Below are 24,192 nucleotides of genomic sequence, written 5' to 3'. Positions count from 1 at the left end.
TAGTCTAGTGAGTGGTACTAGGATGCCAGCACTTCACAGTAGGGAGTGAGCATTCAGGGGTGGACTGCATGGTGGTAAGTGACTGGAAAGTTGGTAAGGGGTTTTCCTCCAGAGAGCTTCCATGATCTTCGGATTATGGGAAACCACCAACTAGAAGTTCAAGTCATTTCTGCCCTTTAGCTAACTTAACCCCCTTTTCTCTCATTCTGTCAATCCAAAGGGGCCAGCACATCGGTTCCTCTCATTAAATACAATAAGCTTGAGTTTCTTCCCTTAGAGGCTATGTTAGTAAGAGAATCCTGGCCCACCAGCCAGCCTGACCTGAGGCCCTCAGGCAGAAGGCCTAGAATAGGGAGAGCCCCAGGCAGTCTGTTGGAGGCAAGTGCAACCTGCCCGCTGTAAGCTACAAGACTTAGATATATTCTACCAATTAGGGCACATCTGTTCAGAATGCTGAAAGGCGGGCACTGTCTCTTTAAGAGCCATCCCACTCCTCTCCTTGAGCGATGAGGGCTGAGAGCACCGGGGAGTCGATGCTGATTAAACAGTCCTACTGCCGAGCTCTGTTAGAAAATTACTGTAATTATGATCCAGTCCCAGCAGAGAGATGAGTTCCAATCCTGCTAATAACCCTTCCAGGTGCCTCAGCTTCCGTGCCCAGAGGAGGCAGCGTCGACAGGGCTCTGGCTGGCATTGCGGCAGGCGCTGGCCCTCCTGTGTGGCCTGCACAGCACACACAACAAAGGCACCAGACCCTCATCCTGTCTCTGAGCCTCCTGAGAGGGTGGTGGCTTTTGGTTGTGGTGTTTTGTTTTTGTTTGTTTTGTTTCTTTGTTTTGTGTTTTGGTTCTTGACAGAGCTCCTGGGAGTCACTTTGTATGAGAGAACTTTCCTCTAAACTAACAGTGACAGTGAAGACCAGGAAAAATGACAACCTCGGGACAACAAGCCTGTCTCAAATCCCCCTCTTCTGTCAGGGGGCTGCAGTCAGCAACCCCCGCCCCCCGGTGTCACGTGCTGCACCAGTCTCCGAGAGCTCGGGGATTCGAAAGGATCCGGGACAGTATGAATCTTTGAGCTGCATAAACTGCTGCCGGGTCTCTGCCTCTTGCCCTGAAGTAGGATTTCGGCTTCAGTCTCGTGTTTCTATGCTACCCTTCCCAATTGAATGTCCTCTGGAGCCCTCAACAAAACAGACTTTCCTGACCTATGGCTGGATGTGGTGGCTCCCTCAGTCCCAACACTTAGGAGACTAAAGCAGGAGGATCAATGTGGGTATGAAGCCATCCTGGGCGATGTCCTGAATCCCAGAGCAGTCTGGACTACAGACTGAAATCCCATTTCTAAGAAAACCAAGGGGCTGTAGCTTGGTACAGTGTTTGCCTGACATGTAGGAAGTCCTGGGGTACAGGCCCCAGCTGTGCGTAAATGGGGTGGCAGCGGCCTGTGCCTGGGAGGCAAGGCAAGGGTTAAAAGGTCAAGGCCATCTTCAGCAACACAGGGAGTATGGCTTTAGCCTGGGTTATACAACCAGGCTCAACAAAACAAAAATTTCTGACCCAGCATGCCAAGGTTAAGAAACAGGACTCTGGGGCTGGTGAGATGGCTCAGTGGGTAAGAGCACCCGACTGCTCTTCCGAAGGTCCAGAGTTCAAATCCCAGCAACCACATGGTGGCTCACAACCATCTGTAACAAGATCTGACGCCCTCTTCTGGAGTGTCTGAGGACAGCTACAGTGTACTTACATATAATAAATAAATAAAAAAAAAAAAAAAAAAAAAAAGAAACAGGACTCTGCCGCACTCAACTTGAGATGTTGAAGAAATGACCCAAGTGTCCAAGTGCCAGGTGCCAGAGCTAGAGGGTGCCAGCTCTGGGGGGCAATGGTGTGTGCCTGCTACTTCAGAATTCACAGTACAGCGAGGCCAAATGGCCAGTGGGTGGCAGGGAAGCGTTTCTAGCCTGCGTTCTGTTCCATGGTGGCCAGCTGCTCACCATCAGGTGGAGAGCGCGTGCAGTGGGAAGCAGATGTCCTATGAGGAGCGGCACTAGAAACCTCTTGGAACGAGCTCCGGTCACAGGAGGCCAGGAAGTGCCCTACTGTTGCCTGGTGCCACGAGCTCTTTTCCTTCTGTGGCACTTGGCCAGGTGGAAATGTGGAGGATTGTAATGGGAGCCCAGGAGGGAACAGAACACACACATACGACTGCTGACCATGGGCCAGCTCCACCAGAGCCCCATGCCAGAGACAGCAGTCTCTGAACAGCCCGGCCATCAGGAAAAGGAAAAGCCTCACTGGCAAGTTTGCTGAGAAGCCAGGCCTGTGGGAGAAAGGACTTCAGAGGAAAGGGCATTGCCAGGCCTCATGCCAGGAGAGCTGGGTCATCTCTCTAGTGCCTGGCTCCCCAGCCCATTTTGCCGTATTTTTATTGTGCACACCTGTCCCAGTAAACGCCAGCACCTTCCTTCACTCTCAAAAGTGTCTTAGTTTGGAGCTGGGCATGGTGGTATATCTGTGTCAACCCAGCTATTCTGGGAGCAGAGACAGAAGGACTATAAGTTCAAGGCCATCTCGGGCAGCCTAGATCCTGTCGCAAAATGGGGATGAGGCAAGGTGGTAGGGTCTGTGATTCTGGTATTGGGAAGCATGGGGCAGGAGGATTGCAAGTTTGAGGTCAGCCTGGGTTTCTCGGTGAGACCATCTCAAAACCAGCAGAAAACGGTTTCAGTTACGAAGCTAGAAGGCCACCCTATTGTTACCCCCCCCCCCCAACAATGTTTTCCCTTCATTATACGTGTTTAAAAATTTTGTACCAAAAGGGATAGACCTTAGAATGAGGTGTGGGCTAGTGTGATGGCTCCACCTAGCCTGCTGATTCAGTCTCAGAGATGGTTATGTCTGGGGCACAGGATTGAAATCCCTTGGAAAAGAGAAACCTTTTTTGTTGTTGTTGGTGGTGGTGGTGGGAGTTTGAAATTCCCTCCCAATCTCTCTAAATCCCAGTGGGAAACCCAATGGCTGGGCAGGAGGAGCGAGGGGTGATAATCTACACACTGGGAAATAAGTTTGAGTCACTGGGCTGTGCTGCCCCATGAGCTGAGTGGAGGCTGATTTTCCCGGAGTCAGCCTCCAGTTTTTGACGCTGCTCTGGGAGTTGACAAATTTCCTACCACTCAACATTGCGATTCATCCTTCCGGAACTGCTGCTTGCAGCTTGGGGTGGGGGAGGACGCACCACACACCGCACAAGGCTGGGATGGGATTTTTTTTTCTTTTTTTGGCCAAAAAGTGTTGATGTCCCTGGCATCTGAGTTTTGTTCTTCATATGCAAAGAACTTAATCTTTTTTTTCTTCTTGTTATTCCCCCCCCCCCGGCCCCCTTTCTAGACAGGATCACACTATGTAGTCCAGTTTGGCTACGCTTAATTTTCAAGAGTATTTAGTGCTTTCATAACATCCTGAACAATGAAGACCAAATGCTCCAGGTTAGACTCTCTGGTGAGGGTGGTAAATTCTGAATAAGAGATTCCCTGTAGGGCGAGCATGGCGGTGCCCTCCTGTAATCCCAGCACTCTGGAGGTGGAAGAGGCAGGATATTCAATTTAAGGTCATCCCTGGCTGCACAGTGAGCTTGAGGCCAGTCTGGGCTGTGTCAAACAAAGCCCAACAACAACAAAAATAGCTGTAAAAAGATACACATTTGCCTCCTAAATTAGGATCTTAGATTTTTCTTCTTACCATGATGTTAAGGGAGGAAACTCCTTCCCTTCTGTTTCTCTCCTGTCTCACGCACTGGGACAACTGGCTAAGAAACCATCCTATGTGTACGGCCACTAGTTCAGTGGCCAGATGTCCCAGTTATCTATCCAGTTAGGGGCAGGTGGCAAGATGGAGGATTTGGTTAGTAGAGTGAAACATTGACATGGATGCCTGATTAGACAGTTGCAGTCTCAGGTGCTTGGCTGAGACCTTGGGCTGACTGGGGAGTAGTTTGTTGTGTGGGGTTTAGTTTTCAACCGGATTCGGGAGTTTGTGTCCCTAAGGTTCTCTCTCCTTTAGGGTATTGTCTCTTGGGAGCCCTTCTTGAGTGATGTCCCCACTTTTCCTTAATCTAAATCTTCTCTGGGGGGAAAGAACCCACAAAAGTGAAACAACTATCCCTTGAAAAAAACCAAAGATTAAATCAGTCACCTTTAGGACAGAAAATACCCTTCAGCCAGTGGCTAGAATCATCTCACCAGACCCGCGTCACCCTTCCTCAAATGTCCTGGACAGAACAGTGGCTGACTATATTTTCTTTCCTGCAGGACTGGACTCACCATGCCGACTAGCATGGACTTTGTAATGATTCTCTTGCCTCCGCCTCCAGAGTGCTGGGATGATAGGCTTGTATTCTCTGCCCTGCTGAGGACAGATTTCCAAGATGCCCGACTTTGTATCTTTTAAGGATAATCTTGTCTGTTTCCTAAATTTTATTGCTAGAAAGGCCAGAGGTCTGAGTATGGTCGCCTCCCTATAGCACGGTGCACAGAAGTTCAGGAGACATTTACAGTTAGGCAAGTTATGGTTTCTTTACTCTTCAGGTGCAGAAGGCATCACCCTACTAAGGGATTATGTTTTGGTTTTGTTTATTTTTTTTTTTTTCGAGACAGGGTTTCTCTGTGTAGCCCTGGCTGTCCTGGAACTCACTCTGTAAACCAGGCTGGCCTTGAACTCAGAAATCCTCCTGCCTCTGCCTCCCGAGTGCTGGGATTAAAGGCGTGCGCTGCCAACGCCTGACTGGGGCTATGTTTTAAATGCCGGAAGCAACGGCCACAAGATTAAGAGCCTGGGCCAGTGCAAGGAGTAATGGAGTCTTCTTTGCCTTTTCAACTCCCCTTCACCCTCCTCTCTCCTGGGGTGGTGGAGTCCCCTTTTCTGGTGTCTAACTCAAAGTCCCACAGTCATGTTCCGCCCACCTAGTCTTCCAGAGTGGGACCCTGGGGGTTTCCAAAGGAAGGATGGGTGGGCATAGGAGGTGTTTGTGGTAAACACTGAACAATACCCATTGTTCTTACCTGTGGGTTGCGATTGGTGCAAAGGTTCCTAAAGCAGCAGGCAATTGGTTCTCTCTGGTTCACCTGCTCATATACTGCCACCTAGTGGTTCTCTCTCCTTCTAGCACCCTGGGTAATAGGGGATGATATAGTGACTTCTCTAGCGACACCCCCTAGACCCAAACTGTCCCACTCTTCTTGCCTCTCTATCCATACACAGACTTGTTTCCAATTTTTTTTAAATCTCTGGGTCTGGAAATGAGTAATTAGCATAAGGGTTTGGTTTTTGTTTTTTTCTTTGAAAAACTTGGAATCTACCGGCATCCCTGTGTGCTGCCTGGAATCTCTCCTGTGGTGATGTGAGATGAGAACTTGCTTACAATATATCCCTGACAGAGGTGAGAAAGGCCCCTGCCAGTGCAGGGCTGCTTCGAATAGGCAGTTTTTGATATATAATTTCTATAGCTGCTGGGGTGCTTGTCTTGCAAAATGTCTCATGTAGAGTCTGGCAACAACAGCTAGCCTTTACTGAGCGGTTACCACGTGCCAGGGACTTCTCCAAGTACAGAGAACTTGACAAACCCCTTCATCTCCCTAATTACCCAGTGACCTGCTGAGAGAGAAAGAGAGAAAGCACACCCCCTCTTCACAGAAGAAACGGAGGCACTAAATGCCAACACATCATACAAGGAAAAATGAGATTTATTCCCGTGTTGTCTAGCGCTGGGGTTTGTGTTCCCAACCACTGATCTGTTGCCTTGTCAACGTGCAGAACTAGGTGCAGGTGACTGTTAAAGGAGCAGGACTCCCTGTTTTAGAGAGCGACCCCACCCCATGCCCTCAGTCCATCTGGGATTCCATCACTGGAGACCACAATGCCCACAGAGGGGCTCTCCAGCATGCTCATTTTCAGGCCTTGCTTCTGTGTCTCAGAGGTTCATCACAGAAGAAACAACCAAGTAGCCAACCAAAGGCAGTCTGAGACACTGACCAGAAGGGCACTAGCTGTCCTGAGTTCCAGAGATGTCTGTCCCATCAGTGGGACTGAAGACAGTCAATCTCCCCTTCCCTGTCTGGGCTTTCACTTTTGCTGTGACTGTCCCTTCCCACTTTGCAGATGGCAAGAATACCTAGCAGTGGCATTTTGATACTATTAAAACTTAACATTTGCTTATTATTCAGTTTTATTTATTCATGTGTGTGGGTATACATGTGGCACGGTACATGCACGGAGGTCAGAGGACAACATGTGGGTCCTGGGGCCTGAACTCAGGTCATCAGGCCTGGCAGCAGGTGCTCTTACCCATGGAACCATCTCGCCAGCCCGTGATATTATGTCAGAAAGGAATTCAGCCCCACCATACAAGGCAAGGAAACATATCCAGACTTTATTTCTGCTTTGCAAGCCACAACCCATCAGTAACCTCTTCCTCCCATGATTTCCTTCGTTGCTGTCTTCTTTGTAGCAGGCTTGTAGGAAAGGCTTATGGATGTGGGGACACAGAGAGGGCAGGAAGCTAGAAGCTGGCTGCTTGAGAAACAGGTCTGATGAACTGTCTTCTTCCTACTCATCTTATCAGTGGCTTAAAGTCACAGGAAGCAGCAGAGTCTTGGCTCCATTCAGGGAAGAGAAGGATCCATGGCCAGAGTAGGGGACGGGAGTTTCTGATGGTCTGAGAATATGTTCCCTGAGGGATGAAAAAACGTAAATTGTCTTTTTATGACTCAGAACATAAGAGCGTGGGTAGGGAGCAGCTCAGTTGCTAAAGTGCTTGCCTGGTACATGGGAAGCTCAGGATTCAGCCCCCAGCATGGCACCGACTGGGTAAGGTGGTGCACATCTTTTTTTTTGTTTGTTTGTTTTGTTTATGTTTTTTTGTTTGTTTTTTTCGAGACAGGGTTTCTCTGTGTAGCCTGGCTGTCCTGGAACTCACTCTGTAGACCAGGCTGGCCTCGAACTCAGAAATCCGCCTGCCTCTGCCTCCCGAGTGCTGGGATTAAAGGTGTGTGCCACCACGCCCAGCTTTTTTTTTTTTTAAGATTTATTTATTTTATGTATATGAGTACACCATTGCTGTCTTCAGACACACCAGAGGAAGGCATCAGATCCCGTTGCCGATGGTTGTGAGCCACCATGTGGTTGCTGGGAATTGAACTCAGGACCTCTGGAAGAGCAGTCAGTGCTCTTAACCGCTGAGCCATCTCTCCGGCCCTCTTGTTCTGCTGCATATACATCTGCATGTTAGAAGAGGACATCTGATTCCCCCTATCCATGGTTGTGAGCCACCATGTGGTTGCTGGGATTTGAACGCAGGACTTCTAGAAGAGCAACTTGTGCTCTTAACTGCTGAGCCATCTTTCCAGCTCTGGTGCACATCTCTTACTCCAGTACTCAGGAGGGAGAGGCAGGAGGACCAGATGTTCAATGCCATCCTCAGGTACACAGCAAGGAACTGAAGCCAGCTTAGGATATATAAGACCACATTTCAAAGAAAAAACCAAAACCAACCAACCAAACAAAAAACCCCAAACGAACCACCCTTCCCCTGAAAACAACAACAACAACAACAACAACAAACAACGGGGGTGGAGAGAAGTCTGGAGAGATGGCTCAGTGGTCAAAGACACTTCCTGCTCTTGCAGAAGACCTAATTTGGTTCCCAGCACTCACATGGTGGCTTACAGTCATTTACTAATCCAGGTTCAGGGGATCTAACGCCCTCTTCTGGCCTCCATTGGCACCTACATGCATGTCCAGAACCCCCCATAATAAAAAATTAAAAGGTAGATTTACAAATGGCAGTAAACCCCTTTCCTGTTACCCTGTCTCAGAGTCGTGTGTTTGTTTGTTTTTTTCCTCTCCTTAGAGGTGACTGATTCTGTTCTTTCTCCTTCCAGAGGTATTTCATACATGCATAGACAAATAGCTCTGCAAATCTACTCTGCGTGGTCTTTTGAGACAAGGTCTCACTCTGGAACCCAGCTGCCCCGTTACTCAGTCCATAGCTGAGGCTGGTTTACAGTCCAGGGCAGTTCCCCTGCGTTCCGGGATTACAGGCACGCATGAGCCATGAACAACAGCTCTCTTCCACTCCTGTTTTCTACAAGGAGGCTTGTGGTTGGCTTGACCTCCACCGCTGATCTTTGTACTTACCGGTCTATCCTGAAACGTATTTGTAAGAGCATTCCTTTGCTTTTACAGCTGGGGAGTGCTCAAATCCCCAAATGCCCTACAGTTTCTTGCCTGTTCTCTTGGACATCCACTTTGTCTCTAATCCCTTCCCAGACAAATGCCTCTGCCCATGTCTGTACCATTTGGCACGTGTGCAAAGGACAGCCATGGGATAGATTCCGAGAAGAGGAAGTGTCGGGTTTAAAGGGAATGAAGGGCTACATGTCAAATAAATGACAAAGTGAAAGAAAGTGTTTTGTTCACATTTGGCAGAAGAATCCCCGCCTCTCTGCACCCGTGGCCAGTAAACCATCCTCTTTAGGGATGTCGTGAAGTCAAACCTGGAGTGACAGGCCCGAGCTGGGGCTCCGTGATCTCACAAGAGCACTGGGGAGCCAAGGTCTATCTTGTGTATGTTCCTGACTGAGTTCACTCAGCTGCTGCAGACTAGGGGGGGGGCCTGGGTGAGAAGGCTCCAGGACCGATCCTATCACTGTCACACTGATGGTGTTCCACGCCCTGCCAGTAAAGGCTGACCCCTTGTTCAGCCGGAAGATGGAAATCCTGACATCAAGCTAGTCATGAATACTCTCTTTTACCATTCTAAATTCTAGATCCACTGACCATCAAAGTGGCTCCCATTGCTACCCCACTCATGCTGAGCATGCCTGCTATTTTAAAACACCATGTGGGGGCTAGCTAACTCCGTGACAGAGCTCTTGACTAGTATGTAGAAAGTCCTAGATTCAATTCCCAGTAACACATACAGACACACACACACACACACACACACACACACACACACACACACACAATCAAAAAACAAACAAAAACAAACAAAAAAAACAAAAAAAAAACAAAGCAAAAACCAAACCAAAACAACCTACCAAAGCATGGTGTTCTTGCTCATAAAACTTTTTTTTTTTTTTTTTCCCGAGACAGGGTTTCTCTGTGTAGCCCTGGCTGTCCTAGAACTCACTCTGTAGACCAGGCTGGCCTCGAACTCAGAAATCCGTCTGCCTCTGCCTTCCAAGTGCTGGGATCAAAGGCGTGTGCCACCACTGCCCAGCAGCTTAATGCATATGCTTTATTACTTAAAAGTTACGTCTCTATATATTGTGGGTCTTGATCTGCAGCCCAGGGTGCCTTGAATTCATGATCCTCCTGCCTCAGCCTCCCAAGTAGCTGTTAAAAGTTAATTTGATTATATTCCTAGGAATTCTCATAAAAGACTGAAAATTTCTATGGGTGTGGTGTGTAGTGTTATGAACATGATGGTGTAGGCATATGCACATGTATGTGCTGGTACTCATGTACAGATGTGTATGCATGTGGAGGCCAGAGGTCAATGTTGGCTCTTTTTCCTGAGTTGTTTTCCAACTTCTTTAAAAAAATGAATTTTGCCGGGCGTGGTGGCACACGCCTTTGATCCCAGCACTCGGGAGGCAGAGGCAGGCGGATTTCTGAGTTTGAGGCCAGCCTGGTCTACAGAGTGAGTTCCAGGACAGCCAGGGATATACAGAGAAACCCTGTCTCAGAAAACCAAAAAATAACCAAAATAGATGAATTTTATGTGTGTGTGTTCCACCTGTATGTGCATCTGTGCATCGTGTATGTGCAGTACCCACAGAAGCCAGAAGAGGGCATTGAATCTCCTGGAACTGGGGTTGTGAGCTGCCATGTGGATCCTGGGAATGTAACCCTGGTCCTCTGGAAGAGTAACCAGTGCTCATAGATGCTGAGCCATCTCTCCTGCCCATCTCCCTCTCTGCCAAACCAAGCAGAATGCTATGACTTCTTTAGAGACTGCTGGGTACTAACCAACATGCTAGGACACTAAAGATGGGTCCTGGAAATCAAACTCAGGTTCTCTGGAAGAGCAGTACATGTCTTTAAACACCTAGCTGGCTCTCCAGCCCCCTTTAGGCCTTTATCTTTCCCACTGACTAGGATGGCAACACAGGAAGCAGAGAGCTGAAGCATCCATCATGTCCCACCTGGGAAATACTGGCCACACACAGTGGGGCCCGAGGAGAAGCCACACAGAACCCAAATGCCTCTGGCCGTTTGCTTCTAGATTTACATAAAGGAGCAACATTAATTCATGGGGCAAATCATTGCTATTTTGAATGGTCTGTCACCTTCAGTTGAGCCCAGTGCTAAGTGACCTAGTCCCTAAATTTAGGGAAACAAAATTCCACACTCTTTCCCTGACCATGGGTCTCAAGTAGCCCAGGCTGAGTTAGAATTTGCTATGTAGCCGAGGATAACCTTGGACTTGTGACCCTCCAGTTCTGCCTCCAGGGCTCGGGTTACAGGTGTGCACAAGCGTGTCCAGTTTTATGTGGTGCTGGGGATGAGAGAGGCGTCATGCATGCCAGATATGCAGTCTACCAACCCTCATGAGCCACATCTCTAGCCCACCCACATTTTCTTTTTTTTCTTTCCTTTTTTTCCCCCCCAAGACAGGATTTCTTTTCATACCCCCAGATGTCCTAGAACTCACTCTGTAGACCAGGCTGACCTCAGACTCAGAGATCTGCCTACCTCTGTCTCCTGAGTGCTGGGACTAAAGGCATGAGCCACCACTGCCTGACTCTCATTCCCTTCTTCACTTTAACTTATTTATTATATTTTAGTCTTTGAGAATATTACACATGCTACTGTTTATACCCACCCCCTCTCATCTGAATTCTTTTTTTTTTTTAATTTTTTAATTTATTTTTGTTTTTTTATTTTTTGGTTTTTTGAGACAGGGTTTCTCTGTGTAGCCCTGGCTGTCCTGGAACTCACTTGGTAGACCAGGCTGGCCTCGAACTCAGAAATTTGCCTGCCTCTGCCTCCCAAGTGCATCACCACGCCTGGCCTCATTTGAATTCTTAACATCATTTTTGGAGAAGAAGGAAAGGCTGCTTCATTGATGACCACACAGCTAGCAAAGTCATGGCCAACAAACTCCACTAAACTAAGGGCAGCTCTCGGATGCCGATACGGATACCTGGGCTTCATATTCCTTCCATTTCAAAGGCGGTGGTGAGATAGTCCTTTGGAACAATTCCAATGACGCTGTTCAGCTCTCCTACCCACCAGCCGTACATGTTGTACTCCTGAAAAGGGAAAAGAAGATGGTGGTGGTTGGACACATACTCCTATAAACTTTACACAGTGTCAGTGCTGGGAGAGCCAGTGGCTGGTTTCTTTGCTGGCTGCCAGAAAGAACTGTGAACATCCTTCCTAAGATCATCTCTAGAGTATAAGATCACCTCTAGATAGACCACGGTCATCTCTAGAACATAAGATCATCTCTAGATAGAACAAAGTCATCCAGAGGACAAAAAGAAGCATGTTCGTTTTGCTGTAATCCTCACTGCATGGTGATGAGCATACTTGACACTACTGCTGAATCTAACAACCTAAACATTTTATTTGTGTGTGTGTGTGTGTGTGTGTGTGTGTGTGTGTGTGTGTGTGTGTGTGTTAAAAGTGGTTGGTTGTGAGCTGCTGACAAGGGTGCTGGGGGCCAGACTCAGATCCTCTGCAAGAACAGTAAATACTTTTTTTTTTAAAAAAAAACAAACTCTCTCTCTCTCTCTCTCTCTAAGATTTACTTACTTATTTTATGTATACGACCTGAGCTGCCTTCAGACACACAAGAAGAGGCACTGGATTCCATTACAGATGTTCAGTTCCCACATGGTTGTTGGGAATTGAACTCAGGACCTCTGGAAGAGCTCTGAACCTCTGAGCCATCTCTCCAGCCCCTAACCGCTTTATAGTTTTCTAAAGGTAGGGATTCACTGTGCAGTCCGGGTTGGCCTTGGCCTTTTGATCTTCCTGCCTCAGACTCCTGAGGACTAGAATTTTAGGTATGCATCAAAATGTTTTTTAAAAATCTTTCCTCTCTCTCTCTTTTATTTTTTTGAGACAGGATCTTACTATATAGCCTCGATTGGCCTAGAACTCACTATGTAGACCGGTGCAGATTTAAAGGCATAAAGTACCACGTCTTGCTTTTCTTCTTTTAAAAATAATTTTATTATTTTTTAAAGATTGACTTTTATTATTTTTAATCATGTGCGTGGGGGTCTGGGGACATATGTGAGTACAGGTGCCCTTGGTAGGCAGAGGAGTCAGATCTCCCTAGAGAGTGTCAAAGGTGGTTGTGAGTCACCTGATATTGATGCTGGGAATTGAACTCAGGTCTTCTGAAAGAGCGGTATGTGCTCTTAGATGCTGAACTATTTTTCTAGACTCCTCCCCTTTAACCAAGTGAATGCTATGGCTTCTTCAGAGAAGGCTGGACACTAGCTAAATGCCAGAAACACTAAAGATGCTTCAGGGTGACGGGTCATAATTCCGATCAATACTCTCCATCAAGCGTCTTCCTTGTGCAGAGTGCTATCTGGGTTTCCTCAAGGGACAGAAGGACGGCTCGAAACCCTGCTTGCTCTTGGGAGTTTATGGGGCAGAGTAATGGCTGTCAGAGTCAGATAGGCTGGAACAAATCCTCAGTTGGCCTTTTGGCAGCCCTGTGGCCTCAGGTTCTCCTGGTATCTCCCTCTCCATGCTGTGAGGATGAGAGTGGGACCACAGTGTCCTAAGAGGTGGGGGCGGGGCATGGGTGTGGGCAGGCATACCTGTAAGGAAGGTAATAACGGAAGGGAGGGAACAAATAAGAAAAGGTCTGAGGGTGTTTTATTTCAACTGCGACCCACATTTTGCACTGCTGGTGGGTGAGATTTAAGATGGGGGGAAAAAAAAGAACGGATTGAGGACATGTTCAAATCAGGCTCCCTATTTTTAACTGGTGATCATTTTGTTTCCAGTGTTACTCTGCTGCTTGCCTCAACAGGGAAAATACCAAGCCAGGCCTTGGTGGCGCACACCTTTAATCCTAGCACTTGGGAGGCAGAGGCAGGCGGATTTCTGAGTTCGAAGCCGGCTTGGTCTACAGAGTGAGTTCCAGGACAGCCAGAGCTATACAGAGAAACCCCGTCTCGAAAAACCAAAAACAAAACCCAAACAAACAAAAAAAAAATAAAACACCAAGTACATGTTCACCAAGCTGCTGAAGCTTTAGCCCTAAACCTAATCCATCAGCCGGCTCCTGTCCCAGCTCCTGTCCCAGCTCCTGTCCCAGCTCCTGTCCCCGGCTCCTGTTCCCGGCTCCACTCCTCTGGTTCTTGACCTCAGTGAGTAGTGCCAAGATGTCCTTGCTTATTCAGGCCAGAAACCCAAGTCCTCCCCAATGTCACCCCTTCCTTCTAATCAATCCCATGTGCTGTTAATTCCTTCTCTAAAAGTTGACTGAAAATCTGCCCACTTCTCTATTGCTAATACCCTAGAGTCACGTTATGCTCGCACGGGGGATACGGAAACATTCCACAGTTGTTCTCTGTGCCTGCACCCCCTGTCTTCCTCACCTACTCTTCATCCTGCACCAGGATTTATAATTGCACTGAGAACGCTGCTACTCTGTGGGAACCTCTGTGTGTGTGTGTTCTCATTGCCTCTTGACAACTTTTTTGTTTTTGTCACAGGGTAGCTCTTGGTGTACTTGAACTTACTCTGTAGACTCGGCTGGTCTTGAACTCACAGAGATCCACCGGCCACTGCCTCCTGTGTGCTGGGATGAAAGGCAGTGTATCACAATGCCTGGCTCTTGATTTTTTTTCAAACAATATTTTTATTAATTATTTGGAAATTTCACATAATGTATCTCCGTCACACTCACTTCCCAGTCCATCTAGATCAGCCTCCCACCCTTGTGATCCACTCTCCCCCCCCCCCCCCAAGAAAAAACTTCAATTTCCCCGCCCCTCGCAAACACAAGTCCAATTGTGTTTTCCATACTTGGCCAGCCCCTTAAAGAAAACTGCGTCCCCCTCCACCTGCATCCCTGCCAAGGACCTCAATTGTGGAGAACAACACCTCAACTTCCTTATCCCAATTTTTAAGACTTTTCTCCGGCTTCCTGTCTAGACCATCACTTTTTGGGAGGGGAGGAAGACATAGAGGGAGGTAGGGGTTAATATAAAAGCCTTCTATGACTTTTTTCAACTGTGAGTCTGAAGCCATCATTTTGCAGTTACCGCTACAAAAGTAGCTTTCTTGCCCTTTATAACCAGTGGGAGCGTGGATCACGGACTTCCACGAGGTCTCCGGCATCAGCATGTACCTAAGACCTCAGCATGGTCTCCAGTGACAGACAGACCATGGACAGCAACACAACCCTCTGCCTTGGCACACCTTCATCTCGCCAACTTCTTAAAGGATGGGTGACGCTCCTTGTGATTCTGTCCTGTGAGGTGCTAGGTGTTGTCACCCACCTCCTCAGTAGAACAGAATTCTCCTAGGCTGCTTACACAGGCTACGGGTTCTCTCATGTGGCCTTCCTTCTGTTTTTATAGCCTCTGTGTCTCCATGCCACGGAACTCACTTCTAAGCAGCCTTCAGATTTCAATTCCCGAGTCACGCGTTCTAAGATGCATCCTCCGGCCACTCTGACTGTGTCTGAGGGCTCCGTTCTATTATCTACTGTGAAAACCCTATGCTTTCCCAGAAGAGTTCACCACACTGCCTTCTGCTCAGTGCTAATTGCTGGATGGGAAGTGCCCAGTGCCCTCTCCGTTTTCTTTTTATACAGCTTGTGTAGCCCAGGCTGCCCTTGAACTCCTGATCCTTCTGCCTTTCGAGTGCCAGGACTACAGATGTTTACCACCACACCTGGTTTAGATATTGTCTAGTTTCTGTTTTGTTGCTGTGGTAAAACACTCTGACCAGAAGCAACTTAGAGGAGTGGTGTGGTTTGAATGAGAATGGCACCCCGGAAGGATTAGGGGGTGTGGTGTTTTGGAGAAGGTACATTACTGGGAATAGGCTTTCAAAAGCTCATGCCATGTCTAGTCCCGCAACCCCCACCCCTGCCTGCTGCCTGCTGCTCAGGGCATAAATCTTTCTGCTACTACTCCAGAGCCTGGCTTGTCTACTTCTTGCCATGATGGTCATGGGCTAACCTTCTGAAACTGCGAACAAGCCCGGATTAAATGCATTTTAAATGAGTGTGGCCCTGGTCATGGTGTCTCTTCTTAGCAATAACATTGTAACTAAGACAAGTAGAAAAGAGTTTATTTTATATTATACTTCCATACTACTGAGAGAAGCCAGGATAGGAACTGCAACTATGGAGGAATGCTGCTGCTGGCTCACCAATTGGCTTGCTCATAGCCTGTGGATGCCTTGACCAGTGCCTATGGATGGTACCCTCAAGGCAGGGATGGAGAGGTGGCTCAGTGGTTAAGAGCACTGATTGCTCTTCCAGAGGACCTAGGTCCAATTCCTAGAATCCACACGGTGCCTCATGACTGTCCATAACCCCAGTTCCAGGAGATCCAATTCCCCCTTCTGACCTCCGCATGCACCAGGTACCCAGGATGGTACATAGACATATATGCAGGCAAAGCATATATAAAAAAAAAAAAGTCTGTGAAGACAATCTGTCATAGATATGACCACAGAACAATGCGATAAAAAATTATTAAATCCAGACTCCCCCCACCCCCAAATGATTGTAGACTATGTCAAGTTCACAGTTAATGCTAACTAGGACAGGCACGTTTTTTAAACGCTGGCTGGCCCTTCTTGGTTTTGTTTGTTGAGCTCTTAGCAGGAAGCACAGAGTGGGTCTGAGAAATGCATTTTAAGTGAGGCCACGGAGAAATGTCAGGGCAGTAAGAATTTGCACTCTCAACTGAACAGACTGCATCTAAACCAACTCCTACATACTTCCCCAGTGACTGAACAGGTTGTGGCAGGAAGAGACCAGCTGCATTTGGAGACAGTGGCCCCAAATGGCTTCCTACCTGCTAAGTCTCAGATGCCACAGTCATGAGACAGTGAGTGACTACTGAACTAATCCTTTAAGGACTTGTTTCCCTTTTGGAGCAGAGCCTCTCTCACTTATTAGCTCAAGTTAGCCCAGAACTTACTAAGACTGTGATATCATATAAATCATATCACATCATATCAACTTATCTATCTATCTATCTATCTATCTATCTATCTATCTATCTATCCATCCATCCATCTATCTATCCATCTATTATCTAGCTATCATTCTATCTACATATGTATTTATCTATGCACATGTGCCAGAAGAGGGTGTTGAATCCCTTGGAACGGGAGTTATAAGCAGTTGTCAGCTGCCACATGTGGGTACTGGGAACCAAACTTGGATTCTCTGTAAGAATAGCAGATACTCTCAACCATGCCAATGCTTAGCCATCTATCCAGCCCCAAGACTGAACTTTAAAAGGTCCTAAAAGGAGCTGAGCGTGATAGCTCATACCTGTCATCCCAGCATTGTAGAGGCTGAAGTAAAGATTGCTATGAATTCAAGACCATCCTGGGTTACAAAGTGAAACACTGTCTCAAAAACAAACAAACAAACAAAATCAAAAGCCAAACTACCACCAACAAAAGAAACCTAAAACCACCCCCTCCCCAAATCAAAACACGTATACACATGATCACACCCAACGCAAACGCGGTAGAGGATAGGAAAGCTGCTCAATAGCTGAAGTGCCTCTCTTTCAAATATGAAGACCTGAGTTCCAATCTTCAGCGTCCATATAAATGCCAGGTGGGCACAGCAGCTGCTGGTAATCCCAGCACACGGGAAGCAGAAGCAGAAGGCCAGCTAGATGCTCTGGGCTCAAGGGAGGCCCTGCCTCAATGCGTAACATAGAAATCAATCAAGAAAGATACCCAGAGCCGGTTGTGGTGGTCCACACCTTTAGTCCTAGCACTCGGGAAACAGAGGCAGATGGAGCTCTGTGAGTTCAAGGCCAGACTGGTGGAACACAGCCAGGGCTATACAGAGAGACTCTGCTCAAAATACAAAGAAACAAACCAAACCGAACCAACCCAAAAAACAAACACACAGAAGAAGAAAGACACTTAATATCTACTTCAGGCCTTTACATATATGCACACATACACACATGCATGTGCACCTGTATATACCCATGTGAAAATTTACACACCCACTTACACAGGCAAAAAGAAAAAAAACCCCAAACAACAACAACATCGTCTTATATAACTGAATGCTTCTGTCCATCACTCTTTGCACTATTCCTCATTTCTTCCCCCCACCAGGCCACCTCCCTCTTTAGTGTGTCTGCATATGACACTCACTCAGGCTACCTCAGTCTGTGTCTGACAGGACATTTCAAAGTACAGCTCAATGCAAGTGACATCATGGTTCATTTTCCCATGCTGAAGTCAGCCCAGTTTCTGCCTTTAGCTTGTTTTTCAGTCTGAACTGCATCTTCATCCTTCCTGTCTTAGGTTTGCTCCTAGAGCTGCCCCATGTTTGCCAAGCCACAGGAATGTCTACATCTGCGTGGCTTTGCTGTGACTCTCTGACTTCCTCTCTCACAACAACTCATAAGAACTAGCCTCAGCTCCTTTGCTTTCTCAAAGGCAGAGAGAGGGTGAGGCGGACTGTCTTCTGACCAAAGTTAACTCCCTCAAGTCAAGCTTTTGTGTCCGTGAGGTTGCAGGGCTTCCCATAAAGCACTGGCCCTACGGGGATTAGCTGAGATGACCCTTGACTTTTGACTCACACTTTGCAGACTCCTTTGGCTGTGATGCCAGGAGGAGGGACCAAGCCTTGGAGATGTACTCTCTGTCAACTCATAGAGGGTGCACACTGGAAGCAGATGAGACTCAGCAGGGCACCTGCCAAGGCCAGGCTCCCAGTCAGGTTGCTCTTGCTCGAGGGGAGCGCTGACCTGCCGACCACAGATGGAGTGGGCTCAGCACAGTGGTGAGACCAGAAACGAGTTGAGAGCAGCTCTCTGCCCTTCAAAACAAAAGAGCCGGCAGAAGAGTGAAGAGGAGAGCAGAGTCTCAGAGACCATATGTGTCATGCTGTGGAAGCCTGGGAGCTTAATCAAAGCACCTACAGGTCCTGGGATCCGACTGTCTTTTCCAGATTTCATCCCCTGGCTGGATACCGAAGAAAGGGCTGCAGGGCTGCGGTTTAAAGCATGAATGGAAATTTCGAGCCTTCTCTCCCACTACCACCCCCCATGCATTGCTCCAGCCCAGTCTGAACACCACGAGGTATTTTAAAATAATTTCTACTTTGATGAATTGCTGGGGAGTCCACAATTGCTCATAATCAAGGGGAGAAAAATGCAAATGAGATCCGGCCGAGAACTATCACCACCAAACGTTTATTTCACTGCACAGTGCCAAAAAGAATTAAAACAACATTAAACTCACAGCAATCATGTTTAAGCCCTCGTTTCCAAGTGCCAAATTGCACCACTCTGGATCATACAGATGTTCGTTAATTATGCTAATTTTTATTAAACTATTAAAATGGAGAGAATACTGGCTCAGCCAGGCAGACCCAAGCTCTGAATGAACTCTTCTACTGTCTAGAGGTGCTAATTTACTGCTTTTTTTATTAAGTTGCTGATTCTTGGGTTTTAGTTTTTAGGATCGAACTGAACTGAATTTCTGGGATCAATGTTTTCCCCATAAAATCTGAACTTCTCTTGGCCCAGCTGTTTGGAAAAAAATTGGGAAGAGTGCTTTGAGGCTCCCAGGAGATGTACAGACTTCTTCAACGCAGAAGTGTCTCTACCTTCAAACTGGGGACACATACCTATACATATCATTGTATATATCACTGGGGCATCCAAACTACACATGTTCTCCACTCCATGACTCTGTATACTATGAAGGCTAAAGGTGAGACTTTAATGGTCTTTTTGTTGTTGTTTGTTTTTGTTTGTTTGTTTGTTTTCGAGACAAGGTTTCTCTGTGTAGTCCTGGCTGTTCAGGAACTCTCTCTGTAGACCAGGCTGGTCTCGAACCCAGAAATCTGCCTGCTTTTGCCTCCCCAGTGCTGGGTTTAATGGTCTTAATGGTACCGAATTATTACTTGAATAAGTTCTAGATTAAAAAAAAAACCCAAACCCAAACAAACAAACCAAGACCCCACAACAAAACTCCTCACATGTTCTGCTTCACATCACATCTCATCTGGAAGAAATAAATATGGCATGTTGCTTTTTTCCACTTTTGATGAAACATCTGTTTCTCTCAACTTGAACCTTGTCAGATCTCCCTGAACCCCTTCCACTCCCAGCGAAGAGGTTTTGAAAATGAAAGTTGGTGTTTGGTCTCCATGATCAGGACAGAGGGACGATTGGCTTGGGTGAATGGCAGGTTGGATGAACCTGAGTTGCACACAGTGCTCACTGTCACCCACAATCAGAAGTGTTTATGGGGGATGGCACACAGCCCTAAAGGGATGTATGCTGCTGATCACAATCAACAAGAAAAAACAAAGCCAAAAAAACCCAAAACAACAACAAAACCAACCCACCAGACCTGCCATAAAAAGAACAGCCGATCCTATAAACAAAAAGCAGTATGGTCATCAACAACAGGCATGTCACACAGCTTGACTCTGCCTCCAGTGTCTTCCTATTGCTGTTTATGGTTTCAAGACTATGATAGGCCTCCTCAGTGTTCCTCCTGTCACAGGGCCTTGAGCCTCTGTGTGGTGCTGTAAATACCCTGTCAGTAGGTGTCAGGGGACATCAGGGAGAAAACCAGCAGGCGCCTATCATAAGCCTTAAAAGAGATTAAATACCCCTACTCCATGATTGCTACATTTTAATTTCTCTCCTCCCTGCTGGTTCCTATTTGTATAAGCTCTTCCATGGCTCCCCTGGAGTAGCACAGACATGACCTGGAATGACCATCCTGTCTTGGGATGAGAATTCAATTTCTAGGCTCAGTGAATCCTAGGCTGTTCCAACAGAAGGAGCTCACAGCCTCTTAAGGCTTCAAGTCTTACACTGGAATCTGTCAACCCTTAACCTGTCTATGGAGGGATGGGAAAGACTTTTTCTGAATTCTCGAAATTGGCATTACATTTTGGGTGGAAGTATACGTGGGTCCCATGCCCGGAGTCTTCATTAGATCCTCAAAGGGTTTATGAATCCTCCCCAGTTTACAGACGAGCACCCTAGAGGAAAAGACAGTGGATTTCATGGCCTAGGTCTGGACTTTGTCCTATTATTGACTCTACTAACTTTACTGAACAAAATATAATTAACAACAACAACAACCAAGAATCCTTGTTCCTCACTTGCTGGGGTTTTCTAGGTGTGGGTCCTTTCCTGAATCCTGCCTGTATCCTCTCCCTTCCTGACCATATTTGCCTGTCATAGGGACCAGCATTTACACTTTGACTTCAAAGGCTTTCATAGATTTCAGTGGCTTTTGGCACAAGCCTCTGACGGGCTTAGCTCCATTGAGAAGGCTCTGTTATGGAGGCCTTGGGTGAGTTCCTTTTTCACATCAAAGTGGCCTCTAAGCTTCTGTGCAACAAGAGGCCCTGAAACACTTGAGACTTCTATTCTCTTAACCATCAAAGTTCACTGTGTTAGTGTTGTAAGTGAGAGGCTCCCTCTTGAAGAAAACAATCAATCAGGCTTGGACACAAAAGATCAATAAGTGCCTGATATATGTATGGGAAAATCCAATCAATCGTGGAAGTATTGGTTTATGATTGCTTATTTCTCCTAATAGAGATCATTTACCATATATTATCATTAGTAAAGATGTGAAATTTGAATTCCTAAGCAGAGTAGATTGTATAGTCCAAGATCAACACACACACACACACACACACACACACACACACACACACACACACACCCCTTCTGGATTGGCCTACAAATTCTGAACTCCTAAAATTCAGCTTTGGGAATTTTCTTTGAGATAGCCTAAGCTTTAAGAGAACTTGGGGGGTTTAGCTCAGCAAGTTCCCATCTGCAGGAAGCAGAAAGCTAGGAAGAATTGTTTACCAAAGACGGACATACCCATTTTTCAGCACAAACCATTCTGTGAGGAGATTTTTCCTGAAGGGATAAGGAAATGGTTGGCTGGTTAGCTGGTGGTTTTGTGACACTGGAAAGGATGGGAGCCCAGCGCTTAGCTAAAACCTTGAGTCATTTGGCGGCCTCTCCAGGCTATTTTACACTGTGCTTAAGGTTCTTGGCAATCATTTTCTCTTTTTCCATTATTCAGAATTTTGGTCTATAGATCATAACACAAATGAGTCATTAAATTTGCTCCAATTGAGCCAGTTTTATTTATTGTTACGTTTCAGGGAACTTGCTATCCTGATGATTGATGGACCTGCTTGTCTGAGGAGATAGGTGTTATTAAAAGGGAGAGAGAGAGAGAGAGAGAGAGAGAGAGAGAGAGAGAGAGAGAGAGAGCGCACATTGGAAGGTGGGTCAGCAAAAGCTGTTGGGGGTTCACAAGGACAAGTCTACAAAGCCCAGGCCAGCTTAAGAACAGAGTGCTCTGAGGAGACCGTGTGATCCACACGGAGGACCTGGGAGCACTTGAGCGAGAGGGAGGATACAGCCTGAATGTCCTGAAGAGGGTGTGAATGAACACATGACCTCGCAGCCAAGGCCAGGGAGGTGTGTAGGATCTGTGCACACCAGATGCTCTTGGTGATGGAAATGTGTGTGAAAAACTGTGTGCAGTGCAAGCAGAGGCCACAGAGAAATCATGGAGGGAGGGGTAAAGAGAAGCAGGTTTGTAAAGAGAGCCAGGAATGGAGCAGACAACTTACACTTCACCTACCAGAGAGAGGGGAAAGGCAAGGTAAACATTTACAGACGGGAGGAAACAAGGTGCCCGGTGCAGAATTCAGGAACAATAGAGGCAGCCCCATTTCAGAGCTGATAGAATTGTGATACCATGTGAGACGGGCATATTAATATGTATTCCATAAACTGTGCAGCTCGCAGCTCCGCCACTCTGTTTTGCTCTGACCGCAGTACCAGCCTCAGGCACCGCAACACAATTTGGAAACAATGTGACGGAAATGTTTAATCTGCTCGGCCCATCTGTGCTGCGTATTTCTCCAGATCTCCCTGAGAGAGGCGCCTTGAATCTCCACATTGCCTTTAATATTCTCCTAAATCACTTCCCCACTGCACTTCAAGGGCCATTGCTACAATATCACAGGTTCATCTAAAGTGCAATGGGGAGGGGGGTCGGGAGGGAGGCACAGGCTGGGAGATTTTTTATTTTAAAATAATTTCCAGAGATCGTCTTTTCTGCTTCCTTAAAAAAAAAAAAAAAAAAAAAAAAGAAGAAGAAGAAGAAGAAAAGTTATTCTATTGTTGCTGTAAGGTTATTGAGGTTGTTTGGTACAAAACAGGGTAGGACAGAGTGGAATCATTCTCCAAAGAATTATATTTATTAATCTCCATTCTCTCAATTGAGCGTGGGAGGGGTGAGCAGCTGCTTGTTTCTCATCTCTGTTTTGCACCTTGCTAGGGTGAGGTGCTCATTAGGGGCTGTGGCTCTCCGTTCTCATGGCATTGAATTTGGGCTTGGTAGTTCTCAGGGCTAACTCTGCTGCTTTGCAACAAACAAAGCAGTATACATTTAATCCCTGCCCAAGGTGCCCTAATCAGGAAAGGACACTTTACATTTTAAATTTGGGCAGAAACCCATAGGTTTTCTTTCCTTGTAGTGCAGATACTGAGTGTTGGATTCCTGCTGCATTTCCACACTTGATTTCGCCAAATTCAGCTATTTGGGACTAGAATGTGGGTTCGGTGAAAGAGGGGACAAGTCGCTGTGTTTTAGACCCTAGATGAATGGGAGAGAGTTGCACATCACCAAGAAAATTAGGATTCCTTTTGCTTTGTGAATTAAAGAAATGAATAATTTAATCCTCAAGATTGTTCCGGCGAGGGAAAGGCGAACGTCCCAGTTGCGGGGGCCCTACAGCCTGTCGGTGTGTTACATCATCTGCACACATAGGCGTTTCCATGACAACAGCTTATAGCTTCATTTCCTGGATCCCTCTAGGGGGTGTCACAGCCAGATCCACCTGCTTTTCACCCTACCCTCGGTGGGGTCATGGTAAGGTCGCCAGAATAAATGAACGCGGGTACTAATGATCTGTTTACTGCTGTTTATGCTTGGTGTGTGTCAGGGGCATGCACATTTAGAGAGCTCATTATGGCTGCAATTAGAATGCACCATCGCTAGATATTTAACTCCTTTTTCTTTTAAATTAGCATTTTAATAACATTCTTTGAGCAGAGAAACAAAATGACCATTTTTCACGGACAAACTTCTAGCTGTAGGTGCAACTTTAATGGCAAAGTTGCGAAGGGGAAAGAAGGGAGAGAGGGGGAAAAAGGCCATTTTTACTACTTTCACCCCGCCTCCCTACCAAAAGGATATTTTTATTTGCTTTCTAACACACTCAATTTCCTAAATTTGTTTTGAATCCAATTATTTTGGGTGGTTTAAAGTACCGTGCTCTTGTTGGACGGAAATTAGCAGCGATTGAAATTAACTTTTTATGTGACCTGTGAAAGGGGCTAAAATAATTACAAGTGTAGAAGAAATCCTCCTTCCAGGAGACCCTAGCTGTAGGACTGGGCTGTGAGACCATTCTCAGAACACCTTCATACTGCCACCACAAGGACTTTTTTTCTTTCTTTCTTTAAGAAGGTGACTGCTATGTTTGTCTTTAGAATTATCTTACAGAGCGTAAGTGGTGACAAACACGCCATTATACGCAGGATAAATAAGAATCAGATAGAAAGACAACAATAGCGGGGTATGAATTACCATTTTAAAAAGGTCAGATGGTGGGAGCCTCCAAGAGCAGGAGAGTTGGAGCAGAGATGAAGCAATGCCGACAGAGACGGACTTGGTCAGGGTATTCTGGAGGCATAGCTTTTTAGGGACCAGACGACACCTTCTCTAGGTGTTTACAGATGCTCTGCTTGTGTAAAGTGCAGTGAAAAATAACAATTTGAATGTTTCGATTATCTTTCCCAGTCCCTTCCATTTTCATTATTTATTTCCTATAAATCGGGACTTTGCTGAACATAATTCTGCA

At 46.6% G+C, this 24,192-nt stretch overlaps 1 protein-coding gene across 7 annotated transcripts in view; it reads right to left on the bottom strand.

The window, feature by feature from the left end:
• Window positions 1-5,725: 5,725 nt before the first annotated feature.
• Skap1 (src family associated phosphoprotein 1) overlaps window positions 5,726-24,192 on the bottom strand; it is a 295,053-nt gene continuing 276,586 nt past the window's right edge. For 4 of the 7 annotated variants that reach the window (XM_006534508.3, XM_017314838.1, XM_017314839.1 and 1 more), the window contains one exon: window positions 6,374-6,726. In XM_006534508.3, coding sequence (XP_006534571.1) covers window positions 6,607-6,726 — 120 coding nt within the window. In that variant the 3' untranslated portion in view covers window positions 6,374-6,606. Of the gene's footprint in view, window positions 6,727-11,208; window positions 11,318-24,192 lie in introns of all 7 variants that reach the window. The other 3 variants (NM_001033186.3, NM_001177899.1, NM_001177898.1) reach the window with 2 other exon arrangements.

This window comes from Mus musculus, chromosome 11 (assembly GCF_000001635.26).
Source record: "Mus musculus strain C57BL/6J chromosome 11, GRCm38.p6 C57BL/6J".
NCBI lineage: Eukaryota > Metazoa > Chordata > Mammalia > Rodentia > Muridae > Mus > Mus musculus.
Note: the sequence above shows the minus strand (reverse complement) of the source record. Positions and strands in the feature narration are given on the sequence as shown.